General features: G+C 38.3%; 2 protein-coding genes across 6 annotated transcripts; one reads left to right on the top strand and one right to left on the bottom strand.

The window, feature by feature from the left end:
- Positions 1–1568: 1568 nt before the first annotated feature.
- LOC137739892 (protein MEI2-like 2) lies at positions 1569–8706 on the top strand. 5 transcript variants are annotated; one of them, XM_088699468.1, is made up of 13 exons: positions 1569–2083; positions 3293–3346; positions 3483–3575; positions 3665–4134; positions 4709–4867; positions 4990–5106; positions 5229–5380; positions 5980–6071; positions 6198–7140; positions 7257–7341; positions 7431–7499; positions 7669–7848; positions 7982–8706. In XM_088699468.1, the coding sequence occupies exons 2-13, from the start codon at positions 3304–3306 to the stop codon at positions 8096–8098; spliced, it is 2520 nt and encodes an 839-aa protein (XP_088555594.1). In that variant the 5' UTR covers positions 1569–2083; positions 3293–3303; the 3' UTR covers positions 8099–8706. The 5 variants fall into 5 exon arrangements, with proteins under 5 accessions (XP_088555594.1, XP_088555597.1, XP_068335731.2 ...); XM_088699471.1 differs by having other exon boundaries at positions 1602–2083; positions 3293–3397; XM_068479630.2 differs by having other exon boundaries at positions 1638–2059.
- A 596-nt stretch (positions 8707–9302) lies between these two features.
- LOC137739365 (ribose-phosphate pyrophosphokinase 4) lies at positions 9303–12033 on the bottom strand. Its single transcript, XM_068478928.2, has 7 exons — positions 11827–12033; positions 10993–11308; positions 10616–10711; positions 10407–10475; positions 10188–10316; positions 9751–9847; positions 9303–9663 (listed from the first exon to the last, which is right to left on the bottom strand). Exons 1-7 carry the CDS (start codon positions 11940–11942, stop codon positions 9530–9532), a joined length of 957 nt encoding a protein of 318 aa, XP_068335029.2. The 5' UTR covers positions 11943–12033; the 3' UTR covers positions 9303–9529.
- Positions 12034–12845: the final 812 nt, after the last annotated feature.

Below are 12845 nucleotides of genomic sequence, written 5' to 3'. Positions count from 1 at the left end.
AATAGCCTGATCCATCATGCAAAGCCCCTTTTCTCCTTATAGCTATTGTGGGCTAATTTTGAACTGATTCCTATTTGAACTCTTTGCCCAATACCCACACCTATTAGACAAAGAAGATGGATAGGATTGAATCACCCACCCTGCTATGCTATGTATCTATTCATGTTTCCAACACCCCTTTTTTTATCTTCCCTTTTCCCTACTAAAGTTTTAAAGAGCATTTATCTTTGCACTTAAGGTTCAGAGTCAGATTGTTCCTTTTGGCTATTACGTGGGTAAAAAAAAAAGTTTTTAAATTTTGATCCTCTAAATTGTTTAATAGTAAGAAATCAATAACTACATAACCATCCTAGCCCGCACGAACTTTGTTGTATATCGTTTGTTTTGCTGACACCATTTTGGCACTCTTGACCCTTTCATTTCTTAATCATTACGAATACTAAGGTCATAGTTTATCAAAAAAATTATACAAGCGATATCAGCAAAGAGAATTGAACTCAAGGTTTCAAGTACATCTATCTATCTCGTGTTTATATTTCCTCCAATATAAAAAATCAATAGAAAAATGTCTAACGAGTGTATATATGCAATGCAACTCAAATGAACTACAGCTACTCAAAGCCCAACCCCAATTTGTACCCCGGAAAAAGGTCCAGCCCCTAACTGCAACTTGTTGGGCCCAAAACTAAAAGGCTAGGTCAAAGTCGGCCCACTACAAAAACACATGGCCCCTATTTATTAGGTCTGTAAATTCCTCAGGTCATATCGTAGAAAAGTAGTGGAACCCAACCCTGTCGTCGACGCAACAACGCGTCAGCTGCCCCACCACCATAAAGTAATACAATAATCTCCAGCACCCACCCCCAACGGAACCTCCCTCCAGTCCCTACCCAATCCCTTGCTTCATCGAATCAGAAGGTCCCACGTAGCAGCAAAAGCGAGGGAAGCATGGCAGTTGTGTAAATTTAGCAAGCCCCCACGAAATTATCTGAAATTTGTATAGAGTTTGGACTGTGGTGTGTCACACGTATGCTTTGTGTCAACGGACGCTAAATGGGATTCAAATGCAGCCGAATTTCTAGCTCAAGAGAGAGAAAGAGGAGGATAACTTACTTGTAGTTATTAAAATATCAATATTAATAGAAGTATCTATATGCAAATTTGTGGAATATATTTAGATATATCGAATATAGATATCAATCTAGGTTGCTTTGGATGAAAATAATGAAAATTTAAAACGAAACTTTAAGGATTGTCAAACATTAGTTTGAACGAAATTTAAGAGTTTATTCGATATTTAACCGATATGTTAGAAATATCAATGATACATATCGATTTCAGCCTAAACATAAGAGTTTTTCCGATACGAGGTGAAGTTTCACCTCCCATTTCTATAATTTTTTTGATTTTTTTAATATTTTTATTTATTATCGACTCTATTGAAGAAATTTTAAAGACTACATACATGTCACATGTAGACTGCTATGCGGATGATAATAAAACAACGAAATATTAACAAAAATGTACGATATCGTTGTTGTATAGATACGAAATGTTATTATAACGGTATATTCGTGCTGTATCAACGATTTCTCAAAAGAGGAGAGAGAGTTGAGAGAGCTTTCCCTGGTTTGTGAAGGGTTGTGAGAGAGTGTCTGAAAAAGTAAAAAAAATAATATTTTTCGTAATACTGCTGATGCCACTGGTGCTTGCCTCCAATCATTTGACTCTATTTTTTAATTTTTTTTCCCCCAATTTTTAATGTTTTTATAATTTCGGAGTTCCTGTTATTACAATTTTGGATTGTGCTGAGGAGCAATTTTCTTACATTTTCTCTCTGGTTTCTCGGCGAGCGAGAAGGAAGTGGAGGAGTAGAAGAAACATATATCTCTGCTTGTACGAAACTCTCACGCGCACTTACACACATACTCGCTTTCTCCTCTCTAGAATTCCATGATGATCATGACAAAGAGCCCTGAAATCAGTATTGCCAGATAACCCAACTCCAATGGACTCTTTCTAACTGCTGTTTTTGTCTCTACTCTCTCTCTCTCTCTCGGTACTCTCTCTCTCTAGACTCCTTGTATTTCTCTACTCTTTCCCTCTCCTGAATTGGTTGAGGTAATTCAAATTTGGGGTTTTTTGTTTTTGGTTTTTTTTTTTTCCTTGCGATTTTTTTGAAGTTTTGGGATTTTTGATGTGATTGGTTGATGATATTGCATGTGGGTTTTTCTATTTTTGTCAAATTAATTTTGCTATTGAGGGATAGTTGGTTAATTTAAAGCTAATTTTGGGGTTCTGAAGTGGGTAGGTGTAGAAAAAATTGCAACATTTAAGTCCATTTGTTGAATTTGCATGCTAGATTTGAGTTTGGAACTTCGTTTACTTGTTACCCAGTTGAATTTTTGAGCTACTTTAGCAGTTTCTTCGTCTTAATTTGAAAACAATCTGATCATGTTTGACTTATCATTTTGTTTTTGGGGTAATCTGTCAAGCTGGTAATATTTTTACCCCATCAATTCGAAAACTCGTATGGTTTTTGATACACCCTTTTGATATTGGTGGAGGTTATATCAGTCGATCCGATCGTCGGTAATTCTGGTGGATGTTTGATTTTAGTGCTGCTGGATACTTGGTCCTTTGATTATATTCTTCTCTGCATGCATCTTAAATTTGTCGGTATATTTTTTCGTAGATTTTTTATTCATCAATTTGTAAGTGTACTAAAGAGAGCAAATGTATTATTTACCTCTTCAAGTTTGATAGTTCTGACATATATGTGTTTATATTCTGATGCTCTTCTGGTTTTTCTTGGTTAAAATGAAGATTAATTATTGATGCTTTCCAATTTCTGTTGTGCTGAGTCACATTATGTTGCTTGCTTTGTTGATTCAACAAATAGAGAAACACTGTGGAACTGAGCTGAAGTCTTTGCTTTTGGAGTTGTGAAGTCAGCTATAAATTATGTTAAAATCCTAATGAACATACGGAGCACGTCAATGAAATATACGGAGCAACATGATTGGGATTCAGGACTACCTTTACCTTGTTTTAGTCATCCAAACGACTTTTTTAACCACGCACTTGAACTCAGGATAAACTTCACTGATTTCTTTGTTTTTTTTTTTTTTTTGCACCATATGGACTTCTGTATGTATTATTTGTTTGTTAATATTTTTGGATGCATGTGATGCATCTGCATGTACGCACACATGTTTTCTGAACTAGCAAAATACATTTTGAGAGTTTGTTGATAACTGAACGTTATATATTTACTCTCCTTGTTTTGCAGAAAGTGATTCAATGGAGAAACATTTAGGGGATATAATATTTGGTCGTTCTGAAGGTTCCCTCTCTTTTCTTTACTGATGGCAGCATTGCACAGGCGCATAGCCACGTACATATGCTATATACATATTACATATATTTCCTTATGTATGCTTGATGTTTCTCTTGATAGTCATTTATGACCAATTGTGTAGGGGCCTTCAAGATTCCATCTGCTAATAATCATCATGCATCAAGTGATACTAGCTTGTTTTTGAGCTCATTACCTGTCCTTCCACATGGAAAGTGTACGTGCAAGTTATTTTTTTGATGAAAATGTTATCCCTATCTGTAGAATGGCTGTTGAGGGTTGAGTCTTGATTTTCTGAATATGCAGTGAAATTTCCTGTTTCGGAGCATTTTGGTCAATCTGTTGATGATAGTTTACCCAAATTAAACAATGTTGAACAAGAAAATGAGACTAAGGATCCACTTGAAAACGATGAATCAAAGGCATTCAGGGTCATGCTTCCTGATGATGAAGATGATCTCTTAGCAGGCATAACAGATGATTTTGATCTAAGTCGATTGCCTAATCAGCTGGAGGAGATGGAAGAGTATGATCTGTTTGGAAGTGGAGGTGGAATGGAATTGGATTTTGAATCCCAGGATAGCCTCGGTATTGGCATGTCAAAACTAGGCATATCTGATGGGGTTGTTCCAAATGGGATTGGTCATTATGCTCTTCCAAATGGTGTTGGAGCTGTGGCTGGGGAGCACCCGTATGGAGAGCATCCATCTAGAACCTTGTTTGTTAGAAATATCAACAGTAACGTTGAGGACTCTGAGTTGAGAGCTCTATTTGAGGTATGCTACCGTGGTAGTCAGTTTTCTATGGGATCTTTGCCTGGTATATTTTGTTTTATATTCTGGTTTTCTATGTGTTGGTTCAACATTGACTTGTTTTCTTTTGGGTGGTTGAGTTACGGGTTGCATTGGAGTTTCGTTTTGGCTCTCTTTGTCTAGTCTATATTGTTGTAACTTGCACTGACAAACTCACTGACTAATATAGGTTTCGGGTTTAGTGATTAACAGCAATCTTGTAATGTTAGTAACCTCATTCTGCTACAATTCGGAGTAATGTACTCCCATTATTCATTAGAGATAATTTTAAGCCCGTGCCAACATTGTTCTTGTCGGTGGGAAGTTCTTCGCTGCAGTCTTTTGTTAGATTATGAATTTGGTACACTGGTCATCCTGCCCTTGCAATCATTTATCTTTTTTCTTTCGGAGAGTTTGCTCTTGGTGTGTGGGAAACAGAAGGTCTCTAATTTGGTATTGGTAGTGTTTTTCTGATTTTTTTTGTCCTTTAAAATAAAAGTTCTTGTAAATGTATTTACAACTTTTCACTCATTCAAAGAACTCTCATTTTTTTCCCTAGCAATTTGGGGATATCAGAACTTTATACACTGCATGCAAGCACAGGGGCTTCGTGATGATATCTTACTACGACATCCGAGCCGCCCGCACTGCAATGCGTGCGTTGCAGAACAAGCCCTTGAGACGGAGGAAACTCGACATTCATTTTTCTATTCCCAAGGTTTGAATAAATATCTTCTCTTATATTTGTTCAGGCACTAGTGATTCAATCATAATATTCATTATACATGATTCAATCATAATATTCATTATACATCAGTCCTTTTCCGTGCTGAAATTCAGGACAACCCTTCAGAAAAGGATATCAACCAAGGAACTCTTGTGGTGTTCAACTTGGATGCATCAGTGTCAAATGATGACCTTCGACAGATATTTGGGGCTTATGGGGAAGTCAAAGAGGTAAACTTTTGTGCGAAAATGTTGTCTTTTTCTTATCGTCCTTGAATTGCATGTGCAGTTGTGCACCTTTTCACTGTCTTCATTGGTTGTATAAATTCTGAATTTCCATGAGTAAAATGCAGATCCGGGAAACCCCACACAAGAGACACCATAAATTCATAGAGTTTTATGATGTTCGAGCTGCAGAGGCAGCTTTAAGGGCATTAAATAGGAGTGACATAGCTGGGAAACGCATAAAGCTCGAACCCAGCCGCCCTGGTGGAGCACGTAGAAAGTGAGTATGAATTTACTTGCTGCGGGTTCTGCAACAATTTGACAATTTGAGCTCAGGCATTTTGCATTGCCCTGAATTTATCATCTTAGTAAATTCCTAAGAGTCGCAAATAGTGAGGTATAAGGGTTTTCTTGGATCAATTGTGATTAACTATTTGTATTTCCAAAGACAACATTATATCCAAGGGAATATATGTTTTCTTTGGTAGATGGCTGTTTACGTGTCTTCAAGTACTGTCAATCACTGTATGGAATCAGGTTCACTTTGAATACAAGTTTTGTGGTGAAATTTAATCCGAAGTGTTTATGAGAACTTCCTTACATCTAAGGGAATCATATCCAGGGATATACCGTCAAAGGTCTTTTCGATTACTTATTCGATACATAGGTCCTTTGCTATATGTAGCTTATTTATTACATAGGTCTTGTGCTATATGTAGACTCTCTAGATGCGGCTTCTGTCTTTGGATATGTTTTGACTCCCATCATGTTATACATTTAACCTTTCTGAATCCGTGCTACAGATTTAATGTTGATGTTGTCGTTGAATTGTTAAGCTAGGTAAATAATTAATTCATTGCACTTTCTTTTTTTGTGAAGCTTGATGCAACAACTTACTCAAGAGCTTGAACAAGATGAAACTTGGAGTTTCCGACATCAAGTGGGTTCACCTGTGACCAACTCTCCTCCAGGTAGGTCTCTCAGATCTGAAACTCAATTATGCTTGTGCTTGTGCTCATCGATTCCTGTATTGGTGGTTTGGTACTTATTGGGAATCAACATCCTGCTCTGAGCTAAAACATTGGCTACCATGACAGGTACCTGGGCACATATTGGAAGCCCCATTGAGCATAACCAGTATGCTTTTAGTAAATCCCCGGGTCTGGGAAGCCTCAGTCCAGACAGCAACCATTTGCTTGGGTTAGCTTCAATTCTCCCAGCTCATTTGTCTAACTCTCCTAAGATTGCGCCTATTGGTAAGGACCAAGGAAGGGCAAACCATATAAATCCGATGTATAGCAACTCTCCATCAACACAAGGAGCAGCGTATCAGCATTCTCATTCCTATCCAGAGCAGAAATTAAGTGCAAGTCCAGGTCCCATCTCATTGGGCGAGTCAAATTCAACTTCATCAGGGATTGGAACATTGTCAGGTCCTCAGTTTCTCTGGGGCAGTCCATCTCCATCTCCTTATGCTGACCCTAGTTCTTCTGCCTGGCCAACCTTGTCTGCGGGGCATCCATTTTCATCTAGTGGACAGGGGCAAGGCTTTTCATCAACCAGCCGGCATGGCTCTTTTCTCAGTTCACACAACCATCATGTGGGATCTGCTCCATCCGGTGGTGTTCCTCTAGAGAGGCATTTTGGCTTTTTCCCAGAGTCACCAGAAACATCCTTCATGAATCCGGTGTTTGGGGGCATGGGTTTAAGTCGCAACAGTGGGAATTACATGATGAACATGGGTGGTCGTGCAACTTTGAGTGTTGGTGTTGGTCTTCCAGGAAACGTTACTGAAAATGGCTCACCTAGTCTCAGAATGATGTCAATGCCAAAGCATGGTCCTGTGTACCTTGGGAGTGGTTCATATACTGGACCGGCAGCAACCATCAGTGAGATGTTGGCTGATCATGGTAGAAGTCGGCGAATAGAGAATCCTGGGAATCAGATGGATAGTAAAAAGCAGTATCAACTTGATATAGATAAAATTATCAGTGGGGAGGATACTAGGACTACTTTAATGATAAAAAACATCCCGAATAAGTAAGAAAAAAGTTGTAATCAGCCTAGGAAGTAGATATGTGCAACTTTTATTTTTTGTTGGGTTATGGTTTTGAATACCTTTATCATTCTGTTCTATGTTGTCTTTCTCATATTAGGTACACTTCCAAAATGCTGCTGGCTGCTATTGATGAAAACCACCGTGGTACATACGACTTTCTCTACCTGCCAATTGACTTTAAGGTAATTCTTTGCACTAATACTGATGCGAGTGCTCTATAATTTTCGCAAGTTGATATGATGCTAATGGAACACGCTTCTCCTTTTTGCAGAATAAGTGCAATGTGGGTTATGCCTTCATCAATATGGTGTCTCCTACCCACATTATAGCCTTCTATGAGGTAGTTTGGTCATTTTAATCCGTTTGTTTGTTACTGGTCAATCCCAAGAACTTTATCCTAATATTTGACTGGCAATACGAGAATGCTTTATAAATTCATCAGTTAGAGTTAAAACAGTTTGGAACACATTTAATATTTATGAGTACTTGTACCATTAAAATTGGTGCAGGCATTAAATGGGAAGAAGTGGGAGAAATTTAACAGTGAAAAAGTTGCTTCATTGGCATATGCACGAATCCAGGGCAAAGCTGCGCTTGTGACTCATTTTCAGAATTCAAGCCTAATGAATGAGGACAAGCGTTGCCGGCCAATTCTCTTCCACTCAGAGGGCCAAGAAACTACTGACCAGGTTATATGTTTGATTTATCTGTCTCTGTCGTGCGTTTATGATGCTACTGGCCTTTTCCTCCCCTAATTTTCATAATTCGATCTCAACGTTGACCTGTGCTAAGTCGATTTCTGTATGTTTGTCAATCCTACAGGAAAATTACCTTTCCAGAAATTTGAACATATGTATCCGGCAGCCAGATGGCTCTTACTCAGGCGACTCATTGGACAGCCCAAAGGGGGATCTGGATGAGAAGCCAGAGAACAGTTAACAGTTATTGTTATTTCTTACTCGCCTGAGCGGGGGGTAGGGCTGCTAACTTGTGCATAGTTAAGTGTACAGTGTAGAGAAGGAAGTCAAGCTATGGGGCGTATAATAACTAAATTATGGCTAGTGTCCGCTTTCGAGTGCTGGATACCTCTGATATTTACTGAGGAACTTATTGAAGCGAAAGCGGCAGAGAGCATTTTGTTAATTTGTAGTTGTGGAAATTGTTATTCAACCAAGGAGTCTAATAAGGTGAAGCGTATCGCTGAATTGTGAAGTCACTCTGCAGCCACATGCGTTACTCAACCGGTTTGTGCAGAATCTCTCGTTTCGGTTTTTGCCTCTGTTTTTTTGGGGTAATCTCCTGACTCTGTTAAATCCCATTTGCAAATATGATTTACGTGTTTATATGGTGAAATGCCTTGTTGGGTTTAGGGCTTCAGGAGCTGTGTAATTTGTATAGAGGGAGGTCAAACAGAATCATCTTGTTCATATGTGCTGGTCTTGTTACGTACCCGAAAAAAATTGTATCGGATTAAATAAATTCATGGCTGTACAGATGTTTATATTATCTCTCATTTGCTTGTACAAATTTATGTGCCTGCTCGAAAATTCTGGTGTACTTGGTTAATTTTATGCACCGAGATCTTGATCATTGGATTCTTGACTAAATATTTGACCGGAAACCCGTGCTGGGTGTGATTCTCATAGAGTGCTGGGGAAAGTAGGTGTAACTAAGGTCTGGTTTGGTACTAAGGTGATTCTGAAAAAAACTGGTATAAAAAAAATTGAGAACTGTTTTTGTGTTTGGTAAACATTCAGCTTTAGCTTTTTTTCATAGTTTTGGATGAAAAAAAGCCAAAAACAAGAAGTTGCAAAATTCAGCTCTGAAAAATCGACTTTTTTTCACATCTGTTTTACAAAAAAGTTTACCAAACACTCTGCTGCTTTATTTCACAGCTGCTTATTCTCATAGCACAGCAGAAGTAGTTTTTTTTCAAAGCACAGTAATACCAAACCAGCCCTGACTTTGAGCACGATTCATTTGGAGCAGAAAATGCATGTTTTGTGGCCCGAGCACAATAATACATTTAAATCGAACAATGCATCATATTCGTGTGACATGACATGCTGAATGTGTCGTGCCATAACGAGGGAGACAAACTTAACTAGCTTCAATCCGAAGGCCAAAAATAAACAAGGGCGTGTAGAGGGAGATAATTGGTGTGTTTGTGAACATATTTTAAAGCTGAATTACAACAGGAGAAGTTGTAAAGTCATATCAGAAATCTCAGATACCAAACACTGAATGTAAGTCATGTGTCATGACTCATTAGCAGAATAAAAGGTAAACTCGCCTTCTTATATCGCAGAGCTTGGCCGGTAGAACAATGCTGTCATAAATTATTCAAGTTGTCCAACTATTTTACTCTCTTCAAGTCTGTAGAGCATCAGCAATGGAACCTGCAAGACTTAACACCTCGAAGGGAGCTTTATTAGCTACGGCTTTGACGGTAAGCGGGCAGGAATCCGTGATCCAAAAGTACGCAAATGCCTTCTCCAAGCCATCTGAAAATCCAATCAAAATAGCAAATAAGGAATTGAGGGCTGCGGAAATTACAAAGACGACATATACAACAGCATGGAGGTGCTTACCATCCTTGTGAGTGAACCTCTCCCATGAGCATTTAGGAAATACACCATGGGTTACATAAGCGCTGACCTTGGCTGCACCATGAGCTGCCAAAACTTTCTGCCAGAATGCAGTAGGCGCAAAAGGAATGATTATGGCAATTTTGAAGTTCCGAAAGCATTACATAAACGCATGAAATGTTTCTGACGTACACATGACAATAAGAGATACAAAGGTACAAGATGTGATCACAAATAATTTAGAAATAACAAAGCAATGTGCAAGGTACACAACCTAGTTCAAGCTTGACAAAGTAAAGCTAGCCATATTCTGGTAACTGAGAATTGCAATGTGAAATAACTTAAACTTGTCGAAATTCGGAGGCAACAGATTCAAAAGTACATAAAACGCAGGGAAGAAAAATGTTTATGAGTAGGGGTCACCCCTTGAAAAAAATTACCTGGCACTCAATTAGGGTGCTGCCAGATTGCACTAAGTCATCGACAATGACTACATGACAACCGGCAGGATTTCCCTCTTTTATCCGAACTATCCTCTTGTCACCTTCACGAACCTTATTGCACACCACCTGCAATTAAACATCATCTGATTCACAAAGGTGACATTTGAAATAAAATTATAGAAAATAATCTCACTTCAGAGAACAGCTCAGACTAACCATGGGAAAATGATCCAACTGCTTGTGGAATCGCTTCCATGCTCCATCATCGGGAAATGCAACAACTATCTGGAAGGGGACCATAATTAGAATGGGAAAAAAAAAAATACAGCCAGGTAGCCAGAATTCCTAGACAACGCATGGAAACCAAAAAAAGTTACTGCAAGACACCATTGTGAGACACATGGAAGATTATGCAGCACACTCACCTTATCGGAGTCAGAAAGCTGGTGGAGACGCTGCTTTAACAGTGGAATTCCAGTCTCAAACAAAGGCAAAACATGATCACCAAAATAAAACCTTTCCTGCATAAAAGTTAAACTGAAGTAATTAACACAAATATTCAGCCGAAAAATTGATGACAAGCGATAATTTACAGTTCCACCTCACTACATTACGCTTTAATGAAAAGGAGATTAGACTGAACCATATGTACAAGTTATTAAATATATATGTACAAAGTAACTTGATAGAAGAATTTATGCCAGAAATTTTTAAAAGAGTGACCAGTTTAATTATATTAAAAATTAAAAAGCTCGTGCATGAGGACAAGGGAAAAAGAAACAACCAGCATAACTAAACAAACCTGTAAAGCATGGATGTCATAGATGACTAAACTGGTTGGACCACCCCTGGATATGGGAATATTTGACAACATTCTCGCCATAGTAAACGCAGTTGCTACGTCCCCTTCTTCTTCCATTCTTTCAAAGGAACCAGTAGGAAAGAAAGGCAATACTAATGTGAAGGACGCAACAAACAGCCGGGGCAGTGCATATATTACAGAAAGCTGCTCAAATATTACTCCTTGGGAGCTGAAGGATGCCAGAAAGGCAACATGTTGGCCTCGAAGATCTTGTGCGTTGTTTATAAAAATGTTTGGAAATCCATCATCAAAATTCCTGGATCAATACGATCACAATCAGTATTCCCACTCATCTTACACAATTTATTTGTGTATTACACATGCCATCTGTACAAGCATAACTCAATCGGGTAGTTCAATTTCTGATAAATACTAAACGACATCCCAGATACAAATCTTTTTCTCCATCCCCCTAATTCTGGTTTCAAAGATTCTATATTCACCAACCAATTTACCCAGCATTCAAGTTATCCACTTTCCCAAACTCTTATATGCAGAAGCATTACAGAAGAACAAAAGCTTGGTTCTTTTGGTTTTATTCTGTTAACATTAATTGTACCACTACCTTCAGAAAACTAAACAGATGCAGAAGAAAATTATCCAACTTTTATTTTCATTAAATTAGCTGAAATAACGAGTACCCAGCTCAAATTCATCATTAATAAACAAAATGAATCAGATTTAATAACATGGGTAGTCAAGCAAGCTATCAAGCAGAATAAATAAAGGGAAAAAATAGCATGAGAAAACATGTTAGAGAGAGAGAGAGAGGACCTCCATTTGATGGTCTGGAGGATGATGTGGTCGGACTGAGAAGCGACCTGGCGAGCAAGGTCTTCGCACTCGGCGCAGTAGAAGAGGTAGAGCTGCTTCTGCTCTGACTTGTCCATGGCCGCCTATCTTCCAAAAGAAAAGAAGTTACAGAACCCAGACAGAGACAGAGGGTTTTAGGGAGATTGTGAGAGTTGCAATGACTTGTTTGGCTACTCAAGGGTAATTTCCACTTTACTATCTCCAGATTTTGCCAAAATTACATTTTTACTACACGCTTTTTTTCGACTAACTTTATTTTTCTTTTTAACAAACAATATTATCTAAATTAAAGGGAAAGGAAGTGTACTTAGCCTCATAACGGGTTAACAATAGTATGGTTCAAATTCTTTTATGACGAGAATCGAATATAAGAGCTCCTCACTTACAAGTGAAGAGGAATATCACTAGATATTTCATACTTAAAATTTGATTTTTCTTCCACTTTTATACTTCCGTTAGCCTAGCTGTTAACTTTTCTGTTAACTAATGATGTGACAAGATCTTTGGTCCACTAATTTGTTACTACTCTAAGTATCGTCAATTCATACTTGCTATCCTTAGATTTTTCGTCTCACCTTTATACTTAAAGTTACGTTTTGCTCCCAGATTTATATTTTCGTTAGCATGGGCATAAGAGGAAAGCGTGACGTGGTGATTGCATGGACGATGGCTGTGCAAAAATGTGGCATTGTAGACCAAGCGCAATGTCTCGCTTTGACTGGACGATGACTGCACAGAAGCGTAGTACTGTGAGCTCTGCAAGGCGTACAAGATGTTTCAAGGGAAGATTTTAAAATAAGTTTCTGCCAAATTAAACTTTCTCAAAAACTTGAGAGTTGCATATGCTGCCACATGGACAAAACTCAATTCTTGAAAAAAATTTTAATTGTTTCATATGTCCATGTGGGGCCACAGCGCCACGTTTTTGTACAATCATCGTTCAGTCAAGCACCACGTCACACTTTAATAGAGCCCCACAT

This window comes from Pyrus communis, chromosome 9, assembly GCF_041283825.1.
Source record: "Pyrus communis isolate YQ-2024b chromosome 9, ASM4128382v1, whole genome shotgun sequence".
NCBI classification, from domain to species: Eukaryota; Viridiplantae; Streptophyta; class Magnoliopsida; order Rosales; family Rosaceae; genus Pyrus; species Pyrus communis.
This window is presented reverse-complemented; position numbering and strand designations above follow the sequence as displayed.